This window comes from Bidens hawaiensis, unplaced genomic scaffold, assembly GCF_021521415.1.
Source record: "Bidens hawaiensis isolate Kalapana, Puna unplaced genomic scaffold, B.hawaiensis_p1.1 tig00021843_1, whole genome shotgun sequence".
Taxonomy (NCBI): domain Eukaryota; kingdom Viridiplantae; phylum Streptophyta; class Magnoliopsida; order Asterales; family Asteraceae; genus Bidens; species Bidens hawaiensis.
The window spans coordinates 165,081-190,220 of record NW_027493392.1 but is presented as its reverse complement, the minus strand read 5'-3'; the positions used below and the strand labels follow the sequence as shown (position 1 = coordinate 190,220).

At 35.3% G+C, this 25,140-nt stretch overlaps 2 protein-coding genes across 2 annotated transcripts; both read right to left on the bottom strand.

The window, feature by feature from the left end:
- Positions 1–642: 642 nt before the first annotated feature.
- On the bottom strand, positions 643–2,720 carry LOC143564256 (auxin response factor 2B-like). The gene is made up of 4 exons (XM_077051586.1): positions 2,533–2,720; positions 1,947–2,069; positions 1,784–1,859; positions 643–1,247 (listed from the first exon to the last, which is right to left on the bottom strand). The coding sequence occupies exons 1-4, from the start codon at positions 2,718–2,720 to the stop codon at positions 1,056–1,058; spliced, it is 579 nt and encodes a 192-aa protein (XP_076907701.1). The 3' UTR covers positions 643–1,055.
- Positions 2,721–2,821: 101 nt separating this feature from the next.
- Positions 2,822–5,459, bottom strand: LOC143564263 (auxin response factor 11-like). Its single transcript, XM_077051593.1, has 7 exons — positions 5,417–5,459; positions 5,218–5,333; positions 4,748–4,843; positions 4,617–4,667; positions 4,365–4,514; positions 3,405–3,489; positions 2,822–2,952 (listed from the first exon to the last, which is right to left on the bottom strand). Exons 1-7 carry the CDS (start codon positions 5,457–5,459, stop codon positions 2,834–2,836), a joined length of 660 nt encoding a protein of 219 aa, XP_076907708.1. The 3' UTR covers positions 2,822–2,833.
- Between the last annotated feature and the right edge of the window lie 19,681 nt (positions 5,460–25,140).

The following is a 25,140-nucleotide window of genomic DNA, read 5'->3' as shown; positions in this document are numbered from 1 at the left end:
GTTCTAATATTCAATCGGCCAACTAACATGGTCGCGTTAGGGTCGCCTTTTCGGGTTTGTTTACATTCAGGTCGGCGCTCCGAGACGTAGTGCTTTCAGGTCAGCGCTTCGGGCCGGGTCGCGTTCGAGTCGAAAAACAAAACCAAAACTAACCAAAAAAAAAATCTAAAGTGGAACTGAATCGAGTAGATTGACCAAAACGAAACACAAAAAGAAAGAAAACTAAACCGAAAAACAAAAAAAAAATAAAACCAAACGGAAATGAAACCGAAAAAACCAACCACAAAAACGGAAGAAGCTGAGAAAACTGACCAAAAGAAGCAAAGAAAAACAAACTCAAACCGAACAGAAATCGAAAAAACCAACTTAAACGAACCAAAATAACCGAAACCAAACCGGATCAAAACCGATAAAAATTAACCAAAAGAAGCAAAAAAACAAACTCGAACCGAAACAAACCAAAAAAAAAACAGAACAACACTGAGAAAACTGACCAAATGAAGCAAAAAACAAACTCGAACCGAACAGAAATCGGAGAAAACTGACTTAAACGAACCGAAATCGTACCAGAACAAAGCCGAAAAAAATAACCAAAAGAAGCAAAAATTCAAACTCGAAGAGAAACGAAACCGAACCGGAACAAAACCTGATTCTCTGTGAGTAACAACTAACAACATTATGGATTTTACTCCTTTTTTAATCCAAAAAGAGTAAAGTTAAAAGTTCAAGACAAATATTCTCCAAATTATTACATATCAAACGAAAACTAATAATATTGTTTTAAAAGTTAATGCAATACTGTTTTAAAAGAAAAACACTTAATCTGGCTAGCGCACCACAAAGTAACTTGTGGTTATCCGATGTATACTCCAAACAACTTGAGTTTGTGGCCATCTTTCTCATCTCGAGGCTGCTGATCTTGCCTTGATGAACCAGGGGTGTTGACATTCGAAAGAGTCAAAGTTTCATTTCCTTGACCTGCAATCCTTCCGAAGTGACATGGATTCATGAAGAATGATTATTATATTATAACAAGATATTTTCAAACTAGACAATTAAAGGGAATTCTCACCCTTAGTTCTTAAAAATGGCAACTCGTGAGTCACGGGCTGCAAAGGCATAGATCCCTCTTGATCAATAGAAACTAATGACCGCCGATGTGGCGCAGCCACGTCAACACATCGGATTTGCCATGGGCAAACCCTCTCAGGAAGAACATCTTCACGTGTCTCGGGATCCCAACAAACCTGCATAATTTAAAAAACAATCAGCTTCTTTTTTTATCCTCCAGCTTATTAGAGCTCGAGCTCAACTTGTTTATATCTATTAATTACTCTATACATATACGTGTATACGGTCCGCGACTAACGGATAGTTAACTCCGTTAGTTTCTTGCTTACGAGGTATGCCTAGCGGACCGTTGGGAAAAAAACACACCTTTAGTTGTGACAGATATTTGCCAATAGGGCATAGTTGAGATTATTTAAAACCAATTTTCATTTTAAATACAATTATAAATATAATATAATATCATAATTATGTATATTTATATAAAACTAGCAAAAATTTTTAAAAAATATGATTGTTTAGGCTCACGAGCGGCGCCTAGCCAAGTATAGCCGGTTCGAGCTCGGGCTCGTTTATTAAACAAGCTAATTAGGCCCGAGCTTTTTTGAGCTTGGATTAGTTCCATATGTTATCGAACCGATCTCGAGTAGCTTGATCAGCTCGTTTACACCCCTATAAACCGGTGTCTTAAAATATGGACAGCATAATAACTCACCTTTAAACACTGCCATTCTGATTGAGGCCATTTTTCAGGATCAATATCTTCTTTGCTAGTTATGGTCCCTGAGAATCTGGTGAAGGGATTCGCATTAGTTTGAAGATAAGTAATACAATTCTTAAAATAATAACATAGTTGTAGTTAAGTAAAAGGTGCCCACTTTTTCATGACATGTTGAGGCTCATCATCAAACTGCATTTCAAAACGCATGCCATGCGCATAATCAACGTTCAATGACTCCATGACCTCGTCATATGCTACTATAAACGGTGAAGTCCTGGTCCTGCATTATATTTATAAATTTGATGGCATATAATCAAAAAAAACTTTGACCTATTAACTTAAGAATTTGTCGTTTTTTGTTTCACTTATCTCAAAGATGTCAAATTAAAAGCTAGCTAAAAGGAAAAAGGTCAAACAGGTTAAAAGTATCCCAAACATGTTGATTTGGGTAAATTACATTAATAAAGCAGTAAACTTACTTCTGAAAACACGATTAACACACTACTGACTGGCAATTTAAAATCCCCTCATAATTTGGAAAATATCACCAATACGAAAACCATGCTGTAAAATCGATGCACATCAGGCAATAAAACTGGCTTTGTGTAGATATGAAATTCACACGTGTTGAGGGGATATATTATGAAACTTCCATTTTATGAGTAATAATCCTTTAAAGAACGGAGAGTAAATGTTTTTGCCCCAAACTAAAAAATGACATTAAATGTGATACAGAAGCTTACCACGGATAGTAAGATACAGTAAACTCCTTTCTTTTGTTGATAGATAAGTTTACATTGTAGAGTACGCCAAGCCGCATACTGGCACATGATAAGACGGTAGGTGGGATATCCCATCTAGCTGCTCGCCAAACACCAATGTAGGCATCTGTTTCCCATCTGTCACGAGAACAAAATTGTGTGGTCATCATTCTAGTCTTGCCATTAAAAGGCGAGCCCGTAATGCGCGCCTTTTAAAACCAAGCTTTAGGTAAATGGGTACTAGACAGAAAAATTTATTTAAAGATATACGGAGAATGATTCCTTAAGTTATTGTAGGGAGTAGAGAGAACCTTAGAAAAAAGACAGCGTCTCCTTCACGAAGCTTCTTTTCGCGGACAAATTTACCCCAACCATTTATCAGTGTATGTCTATTTTGACTACCTGTATTTGTACATACAAAAACACTTTGATGATTTAGCAATTTGTCGTTTACTTTTGTTTATTAATATTGTTAAATTAACATATTCTCATTAAGATGTTTTTTAGTTAATAAATTTTCCCACATGGCCATTTTCTGTCAGACAGTTCATTCATTGCAAAGAGCAAACAATTACTTATTCACAACTTAATGAGGAAAAAAGAGGCCTTAAGATGGACGGGTTAGCTAATCAGTCATAACATAGCATATCCGGATGTATAACAATATTCAAATTTTGAGGTATTTTGGTTCAACTCAAGAATTGAACTGTACTCATTGAGGACACCCGAAGTATTCTACAAAGTAAAAATATTTTCGAGTAAAAAAATGGCAAGCATATCTTGTAAAGCTTTATTGGGTTTATGAAATATTTAGGATTTATTTTGCATTAACTACATGAAAAGGGTAATATTACGGCGATATGTGTGTTGGAAACTCCATGTTGACCCATGTAGATCTTTGGCAACAATTTCTTGTGAAGCTGTATCCTGACTCATGTCCTGCACAAAAGCAAGTACAAACTACTAGTGTGATTGAAAGTATCGGGGGCTTAACATTAATGAAAGTACAATACACTTATCCATGCTTAATCACCAAATATAACTATATACTACTTTCTAGAGAGAATACACTGAAAGGTTAGAATTGTATCCCCCAAAAGGAAGACCGATCTTCAGATATGAATTCAAAAACAAAACAAAAAACATTATTGCGCAAGAAAATAAAAAAACTGAACATAACTTTCCCAGGGTGACTTAGGGTTGTAAACAAACCGAGCCACTCAGAAACATAGTTTCACTTATCGAGTTTGACTAGGCTTGTGAGCCTAAACCAGCCTCTTATTAATATAATTTTATTTTATAAATTAAATATATATTTAAATAGTAATTATTTTTATATATTAAATTATAATTAAACAGTATATATTATGTTATAATATATAAAAAACTGTAACTTTAGGTATATCTAGAAATAATTTCCCAAACACTAACAATAGCTATTTTTATTGCGTGCATTTTTTATACCTAGAAATAGTTTGTATATAATGTAATATAATATAAATAGTAAATGATGAATGAGGCAAGCCAGAATCAAGCTTGAAATGTATATGAGTGCGATATAAAATAAATATATTAGAGCTTGAAACGCGCCAAGCTTTAGCTCTTTTAAGGTAAATGAGCTTAGGCGACCTAGGGCTTGGCTTATTTTTACCCCTAGTGCAGTTCTCTATTGACAACTAAAGGTTACGAAATGGTTTTAGATTAAAAAAATGATAATGCTAATCATCAGCATTAAATAGTTATAATTATGTAATTAAAATCATGATTTTGGGGATACGTGACAAATTGAAAATAATAATATACATATTATATACCAGAGATGGGAATGTATTCTCAGCGTCTTTCCGAGGTAGGCCACATCCCCCGTCTTTGCTTACATCTGTAGCTCTCAAAACCTTGCGGAAAAAACTTGCAGGAACCTTTTGAGGAACAGTCCTAATGTCTGATACCTCACGTTCATCAAACTAAATATTCCAAGGTTTAAAATTAACAAACACTACTAAGAATTATATTGTTATAGCAAACATAAAGAAAAAATAAATCATTAGCGGCATAAGTTTGATTACGTTTGGACGCAAAGTAATCTTAGCATACACCTCCTCAGACTTGGGTTCTGCCTGCAGTTTACAACTGAATATAAGTACAACAGCATAAATATATTGTTAATTTACAAGTTGAATATTTAACATGAATATACCTTCAACTGAACAGCAACCACCTTACACAGTATCTTAGAAGGTAACCCGTGGTTGGGTATTCTATCAATGCCTTCTTGCTTCATGATTTCTTCCACCTAAAAAATTTACGATAATCAGTCACATAATTGTGTGCATTTTTCAATTTTCACCAATATAAAACACACGCAAAACTGATAAATTCGCTGTTAAACCAGCCTAAAAACAAGGTAAATTCACAGTGTTAGATAATAACAGCTACATATTAATTAATAATAATATAACAGTAATTATTACAATTTTTACCACTAATTAAAAAAAATAAGATGAAGCTAGTTCATAGTCCAATTTAGCATCAAAGTTGTAATAAATGTGATCTTACTATAAGATTACAATTAATAGATTGAACCTAACCGTTTTATGTGTACATTCCCAAAAAAATATACTAATATTACCACTAAAGAAACAAAAAACAGAGAGATTAAACAAAAACCTGCTTAAGATGGCCTTGTACGAAGTAAAATACTCGATCACCTATGCAAGGAATTTTTACTGAAGGACCAACACATTCATGCCATAACTGAGAACGAAGATCAGCTTGAAGATCACCTGAAATTAGGTAAATTAACAGAATCAGAAAAATGACAATAACTTATAAACTGAATTATAGATAGTGGTTATAAATGAAAAACAAAGAACAAGAAATATTTTATTTTTTCTCGGATCTGCATACATTGTATCTTAGTTACAATCTATAATAACCCGAACTTTAGTATTATAACAATAATGATAATAATAAATAAATAAATAGAACCTGGAAGAGTTCAAAGTTCAAACTCAATATTTAAGCACATGTGTATTATTCTAAATTCAATCATCATCTACTTACCTTCTTCAAATTCAAACTTGCGGATAGATCAAGATGATATGTTCGTTTCTTTATAAACATCTTCAAACTCTCTCAATCACATCTCATAAGACCTACTAGCTCCTATTCTCACACGACCTTTGTTCTTCGTTACCACCACCGCATCGCCCCGCCACTATTAAATAAGCCTCATCCTCCGCTGCCGCCGTAGACTGCCTCCGCCACTACAAATCGGACACTACCGGGCCGCTAACAACCAGACATCTATTTTGTTCTCAGGTCAGTTTGATTCATGACCAGCATTTAAGATTAGTTGCTTCTTTGATGTTCTAATTGATCAGAAACTTTGTTGGTTTGTTGGACCGATGCAGTCGTAAGCGTCTCCGGATTACCGTCTCTGACGCCCCGCTTCCTGATCATATCATCTCACAGTGCGGGTAATAATTCCAGACCTTCCTTTGTTTTATTCATCCCGATACTTTGCGACTGTGACGATTGACGGTTCCGGCCATTTAAGGCTTTAAATCTCTATGTGTTAATAGATGCATGTTTGCGTTTAAAGATAAGAATCATTCATCAGAAATAAAGTAAATAAATAAAGAAAGAAAAGGAAGTTGACTAAAAAGAAAATTAATCTGACATTGTTGAATATGCACGTGAGTTTTGTAAAAACTTGTTTTGCACCGTACAATTATATAAGAGCATTGGAAATTGTTTTATGAAACCATCATATAACTAAAAGGAATAAAGCAACAATTTTGCTCATACACTTATATCTATACACATATTCTAAGAAATATATAACATGAACTCTACTGCGTAAATTAGTTTCATACGTTATTTTTGTTTAACTAATAGTATTATTCTATTAGTGTTAAATTCAAAACTCTTGCCATCCATTTAACGTTATATATTAATATTAGTAACAATTACATGACTTTTATGAAATCAAGTGTCGAATTATTATTATTATTTTTATTTATAAAAAGCCCTTGTCGCCGGAAGACCGATCGGTTAATCACGCAATATATTTTGAGTTCAATAAATCTTATGTGAACTATATTATAATGTAGATTCTCAATATAGTTGAAGACAACCTTATCTTTTCTTCTTGCTTTGTTTAAGGTACGGATTCTGTTTTTCTTCACTCATAGTATTGGTTCTAGTCCATTTTATATTCGATGTCCGTCACTTCGTAGTGCGGATTTTTGTTATCTGTCAGTTACAGATCTAGTTCGGTTTATTCGTATGATATGTTTATATTAATTTTATAGCATGCAATAGGTTATATATATTTTGAATTCATTATTGCATGTTCATGTTTAAATATTTTTAGTTATACGATTTTAGTTTTTGTACTCTGTTACCCGAGCAATTTCTGACTTGTCGTTGGGGCATCAACGACATGGCACTTATCGTGACAGTGCGTAATCAAAGTTCACGGCGTCTCTGAAAGTACTCATGTAGTACCTTGGCCACTTAGAGGCGTATAGATCGATCTTAGCTCCGACTCCTGACTCCTGACTTCTGTTTGAGATGGAACAATGTGTGCACGCCACCCACACCGTCTCCTTGGTGCGTGGACTAGCTAGCTGTGTACCCCTCTGTTTAGGCTCTGGGTGCTTCCGTATTACACGACCTATTTATTTTAACATCATCGTCGTGTATTTTAGTAATTATATTTTGTTTCGCTATATTTCTGGTCCGTTTTGATATGTGTATATGCATTTGATTAAATTTGAGTATATTCAGATTACGTCCCGATCGTGTATCGGATTATGTTTCGCATTTAATTATAGTTCGGTCTAAAACGTGGTTTTATATCCGCAATAGTTTCAGTTTTATTTCAGTATGTGTTTTGTTTTATGTATGCCTTTACCTGTACTATTGTTCTCTCTGTTACTGGGCAATTTTTGGCTCAGCCTTATTTTCTTGTTTGTGTCTGTCTTATTTGCTATCAGGTAATTCGGGAAATCGGGGAGATCAGTGATGAGAGTAAAATGAAGCTCAAGAATAAGGACTTGATTTAATTTTCTTTTATTTAAGCATTTAATAAATTTGACTTAGAATTTCTTTCAGTGTTTTTAACTCTTTTGGTTGCCATGGGATTCTTTTCATTTCATTTAAATGGTTTTTGTTTGGTCTATGATATCTGTAATAGTGACACGTCAGCCTGCTCCGGGTTGGGTTGTTACAGCTATGGTATCAGAGCTCAGGCTCTTTCTTGTAGAAAACTTACACGAAAATAATTAAAAATGTGAGTTAATGGGTAGACGTCGGGTTAGGATTTTCCTTTTCATCTTCCGCGTATTCCGTAAATCCTTATCGTTCAATTCATACGTTATCTTACTTTCAGATGCCTCCTAGAAGACGTGTTAACCGCCAAAACGGGAATGATGCTGGAAACGACCCACCTCTTGCGACCCTTGTCGCTAACGTCGTCAATGCGGCTATTGCTGCGGCAGTCCCTAACATCATACAACAGTTGCAGCAGAACAACGCCGTTGGCAACAATGTCGGTGGTAACAACGCCAGTGGAAACAATGCTGGAGGCAACAATCCTCCTGTTGGTATTCATGTCTGGCTTGAGCATTTTCAAAAGCAAAAGCCAAAATCCTTTAGTACTGCTAGTTCTCCAGTAGAAGCTGAAAACTGGATCGCGCACATCGAGAAACTGTTTGAAGTGCTGGGTGTTGAAGATGTGTTTAAGGTTCGATTAGCTACTTACAAGCTCGAAGATGACGCTCACAGATGGTGGAAGACACTGAAAGCTGCCCGTGGTGGAGACAATTATGCTGCTACACTTCCTTGGAATGAATTCCGTACTTTGTTTTATCAACAGTATTTCACTGATGCTGATCGCAGTGAATATTTGAGAGAATATTCTTCAATTATTCAGGCTAATGATGAGCCCATCGTTGAGTTTAAAAATCGTTTTAGTCGATTGGTTAGTTTTCTTGGCCCAACTGTAGGCACGCAAGAACAACAGACCAACCATTTCAAGTGGGCCATTTGTGACCGAGATAGGAAGTTTATCTTGAACCTCCGTTTTAATGACATAAATGAGATACTTGATGCGGTTAAGAACCTTGATAATGATAAGAAACACCGCCAGAAGTCTTTTGATGAAAGTCGTAAGCGGCCAAGAGAAAATAATTAGGGTCAATCTTCTTCTCAGGTTGGAACCGAACAGTCCCTTATACCCCGAGACCGTAGACAGCGTACTGATAGGAATTTCAACAATCAACCACGAAATGGGGGAAATCAAAATCAGAATCATAGGCCCGCACAGAATAATATGCAACAACATCATAACCCCACCAGAGCTCAACCACTTAATCAACAAAACCGAAATACTCCTCTGTGTGGCACGTGTGGGAAACGTCATGGAGGTGCCTGTCGTCGAGCTGAAGGTCGTTGTTTTAGATGCGGAGATGCAGGACACATGATCAGAGACTGCCCTCAGCGGGACCCTAGGGCTAATACTAGGGAAGATGCTAGATCTGCTGCAGGAGGACGAGTTTTTACACTTACAGCTAATGATGCAGCTAATGCCCCAGGTATGGTTTCTGGTAATTTACAAATTGGTGATCGTGATACGTATGTTTTATTTGATACTGGTGCGACACATTCTGTGGTATCACTCTTATTTGCTAAATATTTAATGACTATGCCTACTGCCTTAGAGTACCCTTTAGTGATATCTACTCCTCTGAGAGACACCACTGTTATCTCTCACGTTTATAATGAGTGTCCAATCCGAATCAATTCAGTTATCCGTGCCGCAGACTTGTATCCTATGCATATGAGCGACTTTGATGTTATTCTGGGTATGGACTGGTTATCGCAACATAATGTTACGATCGAATGTCAGACTCGTCTTGTTTTATTTGGAAATCCTCAGTGTCCCGAAATTATCTATCAGGGGACACAGCCTCGAAAATCTTTAAAAATTATTTATGCGCTTAAGGCTCATAAGTTTCTATCGCACGGTTGTGCGGGATTTCTTGCTTCGGTTAAAGCTACATCTTCTAATGAACCCAAAATCTCCGATTATCCGACTGTTTGTGATTTTCCGGACGTTTTTCCTAAAGAATTGCCTGGACTTCCACCTGATCGCGAGGTAGAGTTTACTATTGATCTTGTCCATGGTGCCGAGCCGATTTCTAAGGCACCCTATCGTATGGCACCTTTGGAGCTTAAGGAGCTCAAAGAGCAGCTACAAGAATTATTGGAACTGGGTTTTATTAGACCGAGTGTCTCTCCTTGGGGCGCACCGGTCTTATTCGTGAAGAAGAAGGATGGTTCATTAAGACTCTGTATTGACTATCGGGAGTTGAATAAAATCACCATTCGAAATCGTTATCCCTTGCCACGTATCGATGATCTATTCGACCAGCTTCAAGGCGCCAAATGTTTTTCTAAGATTGATTTGAGATCTGGTTACCATCAGCTTAAGATCAAAGATTCAGATGTTTCTAAGTCAGCTTTTCATACTCGTTATGGCCATTATGAATTCTTAGTGATGCCGTTTGGGTTAACCAATGCCCCGGCCGTTTTCATGGACTTGATGAACCGAGTTTTTCGAGAATTTCTTGATAAGTTCGTGATAGTCTTCATCGAAAATATTCTAATTTATTCTAAAAGTAAAGCGGAACATGAGGATCATCTTCGTATCGTACTCGAGATTTTACGTAAAAAGAAGCTTTATGCAAAATTCTCAAAATGCGAGTTCTGGCTAAGCAAGGTAGCGTTTTTAGGTCACGTTGTGTCGGCCGAAGGCATTACAATGGACCCGGCTAAAATCGAGGCAGTCACTAATTGGCCTAGACCTACCTCAGTCTCAGAAGTCCGTAGTTTTCTCGGCCTTGCCGGTTATTATCGCCGATTTGTTGAAGGTTTCTCCGCCATCGCCCTACCCCTCACGCAACTGTTGAGGAAAGGGGTTAAGTTCTCCTGGAATGATGATCGAGAGAAAAGTTTTGAAGAACTAAAGAAGCGATTGGTTTCTAATCCGATTCTTACACTTCCTTCAGGCACGGGTGGATACCAAATTTATAGTGATGCTTCTAAGAAAGGTCTCGGTTGCATTTTAATGCAGCATGGTAAAGTCATTGCATACGCCTCACGACAGTTGAAACCTTACGAGGTTAACTATCTGACGCATGACCTCGAACTCGCTGCAGTTATTTTCGCGTTGAAAATCTGGCATCATTATCTTTATGGAGAGACGTGCGATATTTTCACTGATCATAAGAGCTTGAAATATATCTTCACTCAGTGTAACTGAACATGAGGCAGAGACGTTGGTTAGAACTTCTAAAAGATTACGACGCTATCGTACAGTATCATCCGGGGAAGGCAAACGTTGTAGCCGATGCTCTTAGTCGGAAGAGTTCCGGAACGATAAATTCTTTTCAGCTGCAACCTCATATCCTCAATGATCTGGATAGATTGGGTATTGGTCTCCATTTTGGTGATACCAATGGATATCTAGCCAGATTTCAGATTGAGCCTGATCTAATTTCTCAAATCAAGAGTGCGCAATATGAAGACGGAGAAATTTGGGCAATTATACAGAATTTGGAGGTTGGTAAACAGTCAGAATTCAGAGAAGACGAGCATGGCGTAGTTTGGTGTGGGAAACGGTTATGTGTTCCTAGCGATTCCACCCTACGGGAGTCGTTGTTAGCCGAGGCTCACAGTTCACCGTTCTCAATCCACCCCGGATCTACAAAGATGTATCGGGATCTTCGTCAACATTTTTGGTGGAGCGGTATGAAAGAGGACGTGGCCAGTTATGTCAGCAGATGCCTTACTTGTCAGCAAGTTAAAACTGAGCATCAAAGAGCTGGGGTTTACTTCAGACACTTGACATTCCGGTATGGAAGTGGGATGATATCTCAATGGATTTTATTACCGGACTACCTAAAACGTTCAAAAGAAATGATGCTATTTGGGTTGTAGTCGATCGTTTGTCAAAATCGGCTCACTTTCTTCCGATTCAAAAAGGATTCTCAGTCAGTAAGTTATCCGATATTTTTACTCGAGAGATTGTGAAACTCCATGGCACCCCCGTCTCTATTGTTTGTGATCGAGACCCACGTTTCTCTTCGCGTTTTTGGAAGGGGTTGCAGGCCGCATGGGGTACTAGATTGAGATTCAGTACCGCGTTTCATCCTCAGACTGACGGTCAGTCAGAACGTACCATTCAGACACTCGAAGATATGCTTCGAGCATGTGCTTTAGAGTGGAATGGAAATTGGGACGAGTATTTAAGTCTGGTTGAGTTTGCCTACAATAATAGTTGGCAAGCTAGCATCGGTATGGCGCCATTCGAGTTTTTATATGGTTGTAAGTGTAGAGCCCCTAATTGTTGGGATGAGGTTGGTGAAAAAATTATTGAAGGGCCCGAGTTGGTACAGATTACAAATGAGAAAGTTACCATTGCTCGTGAGAAGCTAAAAGAGGCTCATAGTCGACAGAAGAGCTATGCAGACCGACATCGTCGAGCTTTGGAATTTAATGTCGGTGATCGGGTATTCTTGCGAGTTTCACCTTGTAGAGGCGTTCAACGTTTTGGAATCAAGGGAAAACTTAGCCCAAGATTCATCGGACCGTTTGAAATTCTTGAAAGAGTTGGCAAAGTCTCTTATCGTTTGGCTTTACCACCTCAGTTATCTCATGTGCATAGGGTCTTTCACGTATCTCTTCTTAGGGGGTATAATTATCACCCGTTACATGTTGTTACCTATCCGCTCCATCAGATTCGGGAGGATTTATCTGTTGAAGAAGAACCTGAAGCTATTCTTGATCGTCAAGAACGCATTATGCGCAATAAAACTATTCCGTTCGTTAAGATTCTTTGGAAGAACCATTCTGAACGAGAAGCTACATGGGAAATGGAGGATACAATTCGTTCCCAATATCCGTATTTATTTCCGTTTTAGCACTTGGAGATTTCAGTTTGGATGGTTTTGATTTCATATGGATTCTGTTTTATATGTCCTAATATTTGTTTCCAAGACTTCGCAATTGTCATGTTTGAATTTATGAACGTTTAAGTTTGTTTCGTTTCCGTTATATCCGAAAGTATGGGTCCCTGTCTTACAATTTCGTGGACGAAATTTTTTTTAAGGGAGTATAATTATAATAACCCGAACTTTAGTATTATAACAATAATGATAATAATAAATAAATAAATAGAACCTGGAAGAGTTCAAAGTTCAGACTCAAGATTTAAGTACATGTGTATTATTCTAAATTCAATCATCATCTACTTACCTTCTTCAAATACAAACTTGCGGATAGATCGTGATGATATGTTCGTTTCTTTATAAACATCTTCAAACTCTCTCAATCACATCTCATAAGACCTACTAGCTCCTATTCTCACACGACCTTTGTTCTTCGTTACCACCACCGCATCGCCCCGCCACTATTAAATAAGCCTCATCCTCCGCTGCCGCCGTAGACTGCCTCCGCCACTACAAATCGGACACTACCGGGCCACTAACAACCAGACATCTATTTTGTTCTCAGGTCAGTTTGATTCATGACCAGCATTTAAGATTAGTTGCTTCTTTGATGTTCTAATTGATCAGAAACTTTGTTGGTTTGTTGGACCGATGCAGTCGTAAGCGTCTCCGGATTACCGTCTCTGACGCCCCGCTTCCTGATCATATCATCTCACAGTGCGGGTAATAATTCCAGACCTTCCTTTGTTTTATTCATCCCGATACTTTGCGACTGTGACGATTGACGGTTCCGGCCATTTAAGGCTTTAAATCTCTATGTGTTAATAGATGCATGTTTGCGTTTAAAGATAAGAATCATTCATCAGAAATAAAGTAAATAAATAAAGAAAGAAAAGGAAGTTGACTAAAAAGAAAATTAATCTGACATTGTTGAATATGCACGTGAGTTTTGTAAAAACTTGTTTTGCACCATACAATTATATAAGAGCATTGGAAATTGTTTTATGAAACCATCATATAACTAAAAGGAATAAAGCAACAATTTTGCTCATACACTTATATCTATACACATATTCTAAGAAATATATAACATGAACTCTACTGCGTAAATTAGTTTCATACGTTATTTTTGTTTAACTAATAGTATTATTCTATTAGTGTTAAATTCAAAACTCCTGCCATCCATTTAACATTATATATTAATATTAGTAACAATTACATGACTTTTATGAAATCAAGTGTCGAATTATTATTATTATTTTTATTTATAAAAAGCCCTTGTCGCCGGAAGACCGATCGGTTAATCACGCAATATATTTTGAGTTCAATAAATCTTATGTGAACTATATTATAATGTAGATTCTCAATATAGTTGAAGACAACCTTATCTTTTCTTCTTGCTTTGTTTAAGGTACGGATTCTGTTTTTCTTCACTCATAGTATTGGTTCTAGTCCATTTTATATTCGATGTCCGTCACTTCGTAGTGCGGATTTTTGTTATCTGTCAGTTACAGATCTAGTTCGGTTTATTCGTATGATATGTTTATATTAATTTTATAGCATGCAATAGGTTATATATATTTTGAATTCATTATTGCATGTTCATGTTTAAATATTTTTAGTTATACGATTTTAGTTTTTGTACTCTGTTACCCGAGCAATTTCTGACTTGTCGTTGGGGCATCAACGACATGGCACTTATCGTGACAGTGCGTAATCAAAGTTCACGGCGTCTCTGAAAGTACTCATGTAGTACCTTGGCCACTTAGAGGCGTATAGATCGATCTTAGCTCCGACTCCTGACTCCTGACTTCTGTTTGAGATGGAACAATGTGTGCACGCCACCCACACCGTCTCCTTGGTGCGTGGACTAGCTAGCTGTGTACCCCTCTGTTTAGGCTCTGGGTGCTTCCGTATTACACGACCTATTTATTTTAACATCATCGTCGTGTATTTTAGTAATTATATTTTGTTTTGCTATATTTCTGGTCCGTTTTGACATGTGTATATGCATTTGATTAAATTTGAGTATATTCAGATTACGTCCCGATCGTGTATCGGATTATGTTTCGCATTTAATTATAGTTCGGTCTAAAACGTGGTTTTATATCCGCAATAGTTTCAGTTTTATTTCAGTATGTGTTTTGTCTTATGTATGCCTTTACCTGTACTATTGTTCTCTCCGTTACTGGGCAATTTTTGGCTCAGCCGTATTTTCTTGTTTGTGTCTGTCTTATTTGCTATCAGGTAATTCGGGAAATCGGGGAGATCAGTGATGAGAGTAAAATGAAGCTCAAGAATAAGGACTAGATTTAATTTTCTTTTATTTAAGCATTTAATAAATTTGACTTAGAATTTCTTTCAGTTTTTTTAACTCTTTTGGTTGCCATGGGATTCTTTTCATTTCATTTAAATGGTTTTTGTTTGGTCTATGATATCTGTAATAGTGACACGTCAGCCTGCTCCGGGTTGGGGTGTTACACAATCAGTGTTATGGTAATCGTTAGTCGATTAATTGGAAATTTATTGCAATTAATCAACGATTAATCAATGTCTAGTCAGGATTTTACAACCATGGTTACAATTAAAAAAACAATAATTTAACTTAAAACGTGGATATAGAATACCATTTAAATATAGAAAATAGCAACATGATTATAGAAAAAAAAATGCTAATGAGTAAACGATTCACCTGTGTTTTCAATTGAAGAATTCATCTTTCTTAATTCTAGGACTAGAAATTCGAAGAATCGGAATAAAATAGGCCGAATGAGAAAACAAAACACCCACTCCTCCTTAGTACTTAACTCTTCTACCACTATCCACCTTATATAGTAAGTTGTCAAATCTCTTGTATTAAATGTTTACTCATTAAAATAAAATGATTTTGATGTTGGATGACACTTAATGTTTACAAAGTTATCTTATTAGCTCGAATCCAAATTCAAATTACTCGAATTCAATTTCATATTACTCGAATCTAAATTTATATCACTCGAATCCAAATTTAACAAAAGCAATCTTCCCGTATGTCGCTATAATATTACAACTATATTATATGCATTACACAATATGTAACAACATTCCTAATAATATATAATATTAATAGTTTGAGGCCCATGTACTACACGGGTAATTCATGAAAATACAATACTTGATAAATAATCGATATGCAATAAACCTATCAAACACTGTTAATAGTTAATACATAGTCGATGTACAATAGTCTTTACAACAATTTTAAAACAAACAGTACCCTTTTACTTTTGAAGGGTTTTAAGTTTTTAACACAAATTAAATAAAATGAAGAAAATACCCTTAAATTTTTAATCAACGCACTTCCTTCAAAAGTTTTAAACAACGAATGTTTTACTTAGTAGCAGTGTACCTTATTATTTAAATCCACCTTAAGAGAGCCTTAAACCATAAATCATACATGTTTGTCATTAATTTAATTAGGCCTTCAAAACCTGAGCGTACAGAATGCTAGCAATGAAAATTTAAAAAACTTGTATATGACACCCAATATATGTATATTGTTACAGAGTAAAGATCTATTTAATTTAAATTAGGAAAATTGGTTTTTATTGGTCCAAACTATTGCTTTTTGGTCATTGCCGGTCCCAACTAACGTATTGGTCACTGATAGTCCCAACTTTTAATGTATTTGTTCCTAACGGTCCGCGGCTAACAGAATCTTAACGCCGTTAGTTTCAGGTCGCCGAAAAAACGTTTTTTGCCGGGAAAGTCATTTTTTTGCCGGAAAACACCACCTGAACACCATCACCACCGCCAATTGACTCATCGCCAACCAACCACCATCACTTAAGCACCATCAACTGATTCCGACGATGTAGGGTTCCTGAGACCTCAATAATTGGGGCTTTTACTAAGAAAAGGTTCCTAAATGTACGATACAAAGTTACCATGATGTTTGGGACAAAATTGTTGAGTTTTCATGAAAAAATGTGTGTTTTCCAGCCAAAAACGTTTTTCCGGCGAAATGAAACTAACGACGTTAAAATTCTGTTAGTCGCGGACCATTAGGAACATATACGTTAAAAGTCTGGACCGTAAGAAGCCAATTCGTTAGTTGGGGCCGGCAGTGACCAAAAGTCGACAGTTGGGACCAATAAAAACCAATTTTCCTTTAAATTATTATGGGTACTAATTGGTATGGAGTTACGAAGCAATATTATGTTTATTTTTACATATATACAAATGTAATAAAGTTCAAACTATTAATTTAAATTTCAAAAAATGTATATATCTTGAACAACATTTTTTTATAAATAAGAGAATTATAAATTTCAAATATTCGCAAAAAAAAAGGAAGTAAACACTAAATTAACAATGTTTGAAGCAACAAATGTTAGGAATGTTAAGTATTAAGATTTTATTATAAATTTATTAAAAAGGTGAGGTTTAATGTGAGAGTGACAAGTGGCAAAACTTGTATATTTTTAATAAGAGAGTATAAACTACAAACAAACATAACAACAACAACAACAAACGTACACAGTAAATCCCACCAATAGCAAAAGCTATTAGTAGGGCCTGGGGAAGGTGTGATGTACGCAGACCTTACCTCTATCCATGAGGATATAGAGGCGGTTTCCAATGTAGATACTCGGTCTTCAAACGACTAATTCTTAATCCTTTGTCCTCTAGAGCTGCATGCCATTCTTCTAACCTCGTATTGAGGCTATGTTTAGTTTCAGCAACTAGCACAACGTCATCTGCAAAAAGCATACACCACGGGACCATCTCTTGGATCGAATTTGACAACTCATCCATGACGATCGCAAATAGAAAGGGGCTCAATGTTGACCCTTGGTGGAGTCCTACCTCCACAGGGAAGAAATTAGTATCCCCTACAGGTGCCCGAACAGTAGTTTTTGTTCGCTCATACATATCTCTAATTATGTCTATATACCTCCCAGGAACCCCTCTACTCTCTAAATTACAAACAAACATACCTAATAAAATCTCACTTACGACAAACTGTTATTTAAATCGGTAGCCCCATCATACTGAGATCCGGATTAGATAACAAACAAACAAACTTAGTTTTTCTAATATCTAGAGTATGGTATCCAGATAACATAAAGTGTGTCACAAAGAATCGTAACATCGAAACAAATAAACATACCAAGTTAAATCCGACTCATATAGTAAGGTCTATGGAGGGTGAGATGAGGACAAGTCTTTCCACTATTCCAAAAGATAAAAAGTTGCTCCCACTGAAACCCTCGCTCTAGATAAACTTATTTTTTCATATGAAGTATAGAAAACCAGATATGGCACGTCAAAGCATTAAGAGTAGTGAACTACTCATGACATAATATGGTAATAAAACAATGGTAATAACATATAAGAGAACAAAGAGACATGAATGAGTTATCACAAATCCACTTGAAAGTACCTATCCGCTCACGTAACAAATCTATATTCCAAGACCGGTCTAAGACAAAACTGAGACTAAGGCAACCAAAAAGTGTAAGAAAAGCTAAGCCCCATAAAAGTTGAGACAACTATATACACTCCTCTAAAAGTCCATAACTTTTTACTTCAGTCCCTAAGAAACCATTTTGTAGAAGCATCATGTGGAAAGCATGTCTGTCAACAAAGTTCGTTGTAGACCTAACACAAATGATAGGAGTCATGATTAGGATATTGCGTTATGAGATGTCGGATACCTAATCTATTGCAGTGACCATATCTCGTGTTTTGATTAGTCTCCATACAAAATTGGTGATCTTCACCATGACCTCGGTTGTTACCACAAGAGTTCCCATGTTAATTTCCACTAGTTTGGTTGGTGAGAAGAGTAAGAACTAAGAAGCATAAAAACCATATGTGTCGGTTCATACTAATTGAAGACCAAGTTGCTTAGCGAGTTGTTAGGGGACTAAAAGTTTGGATTGTTCCATGGATGTTTTGAAGTTGAACACCGAGCTAGAAACTCGTTAAAAATACCTTGAAGAAACTGCCCACAAAAAAAGTGATGGCCGTAGTGGCAAATGATGGTGGTAGTTAATCATTGCAAATTGAAAGCAACAACATAAGGTGTTTCGAAGACTAAGCCAAATGTGTTGGCAGTGGCTACACACATATCATATGCAAAACACATCAACACTTTGATTTTCAAACCACGAAGCATGTCGGCATATTGGAGGTTCGGTGGTGGTGAGGTTAAATTGGTTTGGTTCCAAAATTATGTCCCAAGTTAGTGGGTTTGTTGCACTGGGAAAGGATTAGTTTACAAACTTCGAAAATCTCTTTATGGACTTAAGCCATTTCATAGATCATGAACACATGGTCTAGTTGATGCAACACCATGCTAAGAGAACTTGGCATGACACCACTTAGGCAAAATATTCGGTTTCCTATAGCATTCAAGGTCTATTGCACCTTATCGATTCATGTTGATGATATAGTAACCACCGAGGATGATCATATTCATATTCAGCAACTAAAGGATCATTTGTTCAAACATTTCCAAACTAAGAATATTGGATCTTAAATACTTTATTGGCATTGAGGTTACATAGTCAAAAGAGGGAGTTTCAATATCTTAATGGAAGTACGCCTAGATATCCTTGAGAAAGCGAGTTTAGATAGATTGCAATGCAAATTATAATGGATGTTCTTTCATTATAATTATCAACTTCGGGATTCCTTGTCTAGAGATAAATTTGTGTCTTGGAAAGTAAACAAAATGCGGTAAAAAGGTAAGCGCATAGGCCGAGAATCGAGCAAAGACAAACTTTCATGAGTGTAGCTCATATGTGATAATCAAGTTGTCTTAAATATAGCCTCTAACCTATTATTTCATGAGATAAAACACAATAAAACTAATTGTCACTTCTTCAAAGTCACAAAGATAAATTTTATTGGTTTTGTCAAGTCTAATGGACGTTTCACAAACGGTCTTGAATGTCGGTTGGATATTTTTATGTATCAAGCTTGGAGCAATGGATGTCTATATACACTCCGGCTTGAGGAAGAGTGTTAGAATGTATTTGGGTTAGGCACATTTACATTAGAGCTTTATACTAAGTCTATATATATAGATAGATTGTAACTTACTAGAAACAAAATCACAAGAAAAAACATCTCTTTTCCCTTCAAAAATCACATAAATGGTGATGTTAACAGATAGAGAAAGATCTTGTTGTTTGAAAAATATAAGACACGCAAGCATGCACATATAAAAGGCAAAAGAGAGAGAACCTTATGAAAATTAAAGTGTCTCCAACAGCAAGCCTTTCCGCTCACAAATGTACCCGACCATTGGTTGATAGTGTCATTTTTCCCTGCCTACAATGGAAGTTAAAATATAATTAACTGAAATTACAAAAGGATTTTTTTGTATGTACCCCAAAGAAAAGGTATTACTGAAAGGAAACCACACGTCCACACAGAAAACAATTCAAAAGTTTGAATAAACTTTATGTTCTAGTTATAAGGAATGTAATGTGATATTTCATTGCATTTTACAGCTTCAAAGCAGATATCATATTCTAGAATGCATCAAGAGAACTTCAAAACCACATCAATATTAATTAGTAGAGATAGAGATTAACCAATTAATTATTTTGTTAAAACTTGCACGAAAGTTCAGAAAATATTCTGTTAGCAGATAATGCAAAAGAGGGAAACAAATTACTTTGAAATGAATACTATATATGCTAACATAAAGAATGTCAAGAGGCCTTACCATGATATATGTGGTGGAAGCATCGTATTGCGTAGATCATCTATATGAGAAATAATACAACAATCAAAATATATGCATAAAATAATGCAAAAAACTGCATTTGGTGTGATTTTAACATAATCTGGGATTAAACTGTTGCCAGTAGGCATAAACATATACCGCAAATGTGTAACTTGCATGCAATTGATAATCCATAAGAACCAATGCAATTAAACACGCAACAACTTCAGCAGACAAAATTCAAAAACCCTAACTATTTCATACAAATAATGTTGAAAAATAACTGAGGAGTAATCTGTAAATAGAAATTCAACATATTAATTGATTAATTACCTTGTTCATGATTTGGACTCAGATGAAGAAGTTATGAGGCCCGACGCCAAGATTGCAACTTCAAAGACGAAGCAACTCTCCCGAACAACCGAATTGAAAACATTTTTTCAAAAATAAATAGTGAAATTAAAGTCGATTTAAATAAATATAGTTTTAGAGGCGGATAACGAAAAGTCCCATTAACCAAATTATTATTATTATATTTATATGAATGTCGTAAAAGTAGGTTTTCAAGGCCGAGTACTCGCTACAAGGTATGTCGTCGAGGCGAGTTTATTTAATTCCGCCTAGTTGCTATGAACTAATTAAGGGTGGTCAACTTCAGTCAGAATCGCATCTAGTCGGTTTACTTGAGCCGATTTTGGCTTAAATATAAATCATAACTCGTATATCTTTAATATTAAATAATAAATATCATTTTTTTTACTTAATGATTAATAATTTTTAGAATAATTTATTATTTAAAAATGTATTTATCTTATTTATATTGATCTTTACTTATTTTATTATAAATATTAGTAAATTTATGAAATTTGACATATATATAATAGGGTCAAGTTATTCTACAAAGAGTAACAAAAATAAGAAGTATGAGAAGCCATAAATAATTGACATGTGTCAAGTGTGACCAAAATAAAAAGGGTATAGAGATAATTGTACATATGTTCTTTCTTCACATGCAAGACACATGTTAATACCCCCATCATTTTAGAACGTTTCTAACTTTTTCGTATGATATTTTTTCTAAAAAAAAAATCCATCATAATAACAAGCGTTTTTTTATCTTTAATATGAGTATGATTTTTATTATATAAAATTTAAAACAAAAATCACTTCATTGTGTCTTTTGCACACCATTGTGTCTTTTGGCTTATCATTGTGTCTTTTTTCGTCATTGTGCCTTTTCACACACCATTGTGTCTTTTCGCACACCATTGTGTCTTTTCGCTTATCATTGTGTCTTTTTTCGTCATTGTGTCTTTTCGCACACTATTGTGTCTTTTCGCTTATCATTGTGTCTTTTTTCGTCATTGTGTTTTTTCGTCATTGTGTCTTTCAACACATCTTTATGTTTTTTAAATACTAGTAACACCGTTGTGTAATAATAATATGTAAAAATAATGATAAAATAACAACAAATTATCTAATACATAAAAACAATGATTAATACATGTTACACAATAACTTGAAACGTAAAACACAATGGTGAATACGTATAACACAATGACCTAAACGTAAGACGCAATGGTGAATATGTATAACACAATGACCTAAAACGTAAGACATACTGGTGAATATATATAACACAATGACTTAAAACGTAAAACACAATGGAAACAAAATATTACACAATGACTTGAACGTAATATACAATGAACACAATACTATTTTTCTCAAATTAAATGAATTTGGCATATGTCAATCCGAATAAAAGACAATGAACGTATTACACAATGACTAAAAGTTAATGACGAACAAAATGACACAATGACATAATCTTTGTTTTAATTTTTGTCTTTAATATGAGTACCAATTGAAAAATATAATGATCAAAATCTATAATACAATTCATATGAAAACTCAACTAAGACACAATGAACAACAAAAAACACAATTAAAAAAACCATTAATTTTTTTTTTATTTTTATATAACAATATGATACTCATATTAAAGATAAAAAATGCTTATTATTATGGTATTTTTTTTTTAAAAAAACAATGTCATATGAAAAAGTTATGGACATTTTAAAATGATGGGGGAATTGACATGTGCCTTGCTTGTGGAGAGAGAAAATCAACAAAGATGGGTTATTACTTTCATGCCCTTTCCATCAATTTTAATATATTAAATTAATCTCAGTCATTCAAATCTAAGATTAATGGACTGGATTCCTTCTCACACTTCTCATTTTTGTTGTCCTTTGTATTTTAATTTACCCATATATAATATCCAAAAATTAATTTTCTTTATATTTACCATGTTCGAGTACTCTCCGAATACTCCCCGAGTACTCCGAGTACACCCAACTCCCCAGTCGGCCGCCTAGGGTCCGCCTAGCGACATTTCCAACCTTGATTTATATAAAATAATTAAGATCTTTGGCATCGCTAGCACCCCGCTGTCCATACCATTTTGTTTTTGCTTTTACTTTTTATTACTTCAGCTATCGTAATAAAAACCAACCGAATATTAATTTTGTTTTTGTTTTTGTCTTTGTTTTTGTTTTTGCTTTTTTTATTTTTTAATTCTGGTATCGTAGCGAACATGACGAAAACCAATCGAATTCGCGCAGACTCACCGCAGTTTGTTTTCTTTCCGGTACCGTAACGAACATATAGAAAACCAACCGAATGCCAATTTTATTTTTATTTTTAGTTCAAGTACAATAACGAGCATGACATAACCCATCGAATTTGCGTAGACTCACCACCTCAACGTCTAGGATCGACAATGCTTGGGTATTCCCAACACCCAAGTTTTACCGACCGAAGTCATGGCATTGGTCCACCTTCATTTTTTATTTTTTGATTTATTCTTGGTTTTTAGTACCGGTGTCATAACGCACATAGCGGAAACCAATGGAATTCGTGACGACCTATCGCCTCGACGTCAGTGACCGACAATGCTTGAGTTTATCACTACCCTGGTTTTACCGACATGTCTCGACACAACGCACAGGGTAAAACACTCGTTATATATATATATATATATATATATATATATATAGGGGAGGGTTATACTAAAAAGAAGTAGTTTCCTAAGAAGACTAGGAATAAATCATAGCCATTGGATCATGCTAATTAATGGTTGAGATTTAAAATTACCAAAAACCGATATAGTTTCCTAGAATTACTCTTTCATCACTATAACCGACATAGTTTCCTAGAATTGTTCTTTCACCATCATTTGTAATGCCAAATGTCAAAATTTTGTTGGTTCTTACCGTTTCTAGGAAACTCCTAATTCTTATTTGAACTCTTTTCTATATATATATATATATATATATATATATAAAGCAGTGGTTGTGCCATAAAAGCTTTTTAAGGTTATTACAACCACAAAAGCTTTTTAAGGTTATTATTTTGACCTTTTATACAATTACTTTCAAGCAAGCATTACGCAACCTTCTTACTTGGTTCAATGGCTATAGTTACCCTTCTAGACTTCTTGTATTATGTTATACTCGAGTTCCAGACTCCAAGGCAACAACATACTTTTTTTTTTATCGATTAGGATAAAGCGTGTGTTGTATTAGGTTCTTTTATTAGTTTTTTGAAGTATGTTTTATTTATTTATTATTTTTTAATATGATAAAATTATTTTTTAGGTTTGGTTTTTGAACCCGTACTAAACTTAACTGACACCGATCGAATTCGCGTCAACTCGCCATTGTAACGTCCGTTTTTTTTGTTTTAAATATGTTAACTTAACGTAGCTATTTTTTGGGTTTAGTTATTAACCATAAAAAAATCGTAGTCAATACAAACAAAATTCGTATTGACTAGCTGCTACAACAACCGAGTTTTACCGACTGAATAAACGTTGTTTTAAATATGTTAATTTTTTATGTATCATATGTTATACGACTGTTCTGGATGTTTTCTAATTTGTGTTTTGGGTTTAATGTCTGTAACAGTACTAACAAGCTGATACAAAACGAATTTGTGCCCGCCACCGCGTTTTGTTTTTAGTTCGATTATTATAACGAATGTAAAGAAAACCGACCAAATGTCATTTTTTTAGTTCTAATAGCATAGAAAACCTCACGGTAACCGACCATATTCATGCAGACTCACCATCTCAATGTCCGTGATCGACAACACTCGGGTTTTACCAAAGCGCAAGTTTACCAGGCAACCCCCCCCCCCCCCCCAAATTGGTCATTGGTCCACCTCAACCTTTATAATTTTCTTTTTGTTTTTTTAGCTCCGGTACCATAACACACATAATCAAAATTGACCAAAGTTATGTCGAGATATTGGCTCAATGCTAGTGACTGACAACGCTTGGGAACCGTCCAAGCTTGCCGACCAAATAAACATCATTTTAAATATTTTGTTTTTTTATACCTTAATTTGACAAATTAATTTTTTGGGTTTAAAGCTCAAATTTAACAGTGGTGTGTATATCGTAACGAACATATCGAATACCGATCAAATTCGCGTCGACCCACCATAGTAACGCTCGGGTTTTACCGACACCTAGATTTCGATACTGGTGATTTGCCAGCTGCCCGACACAATTAAAAAAATTAGTTCTTTTGTAATTTCAATTAGGATACTAAAAAAATCTTTCATTAAAAACTTATATGTGTTTCTGTTTCTTAACAGCTTGATTTTGGAATATACCGTCATGATGTTAATTCGTTAATTAGGTTTCAATGTTTAAATCGAGTTGTAATCTCATAGATTCATACGTTCTCTTTATGTGTATAATCAACACATGAGTGTAACACTCTTCGATTGTACAGATGCAAAGTATGACGCTCTTTGATGGTACGGCATGTGTATTGG

What these genes read in the sequence shown, in the direction of transcription:
- LOC143564263 (XM_077051593.1), bottom strand. Translation starts at nt 5,459, where the DNA reads ATGTATGCAGATCCGAGAAAAAATAAAATATTTCTTGTTCTTT. An exon ending in AGAATACATTCCCATCTCTG is followed by an intron (nt 3,490 to 4,364) that starts GTATATAATATG and finishes GCTTTTGTGCAG; the next exon opens with GACATGAGTCAGGATACAGC. An exon ending in TTTCCAACACACATATCGCC is followed by an intron (nt 2,953 to 3,404) that starts GTAATATTACCC and finishes GTACAAATACAG; the next exon opens with GTAGTCAAAATAGACATACA.
- LOC143564256 (XM_077051586.1), bottom strand. Translation starts at nt 2,720, where the DNA reads ATGATGACCACACAATTTTGTTCTCGTGACAGATGGGAAACAGATGCC. An exon ending in CCTCAACATGTCATGAAAAA is followed by an intron (nt 1,860 to 1,946) that starts GTGGGCACCTTT and finishes TCCCTTCACCAG; the next exon opens with ATTCTCAGGGACCATAACTA. An exon ending in CAGAATGGCAGTGTTTAAAG is followed by an intron (nt 1,248 to 1,783) that starts GTGAGTTATTAT and finishes TAAATTATGCAG; the next exon opens with GTTTGTTGGGATCCCGAGAC.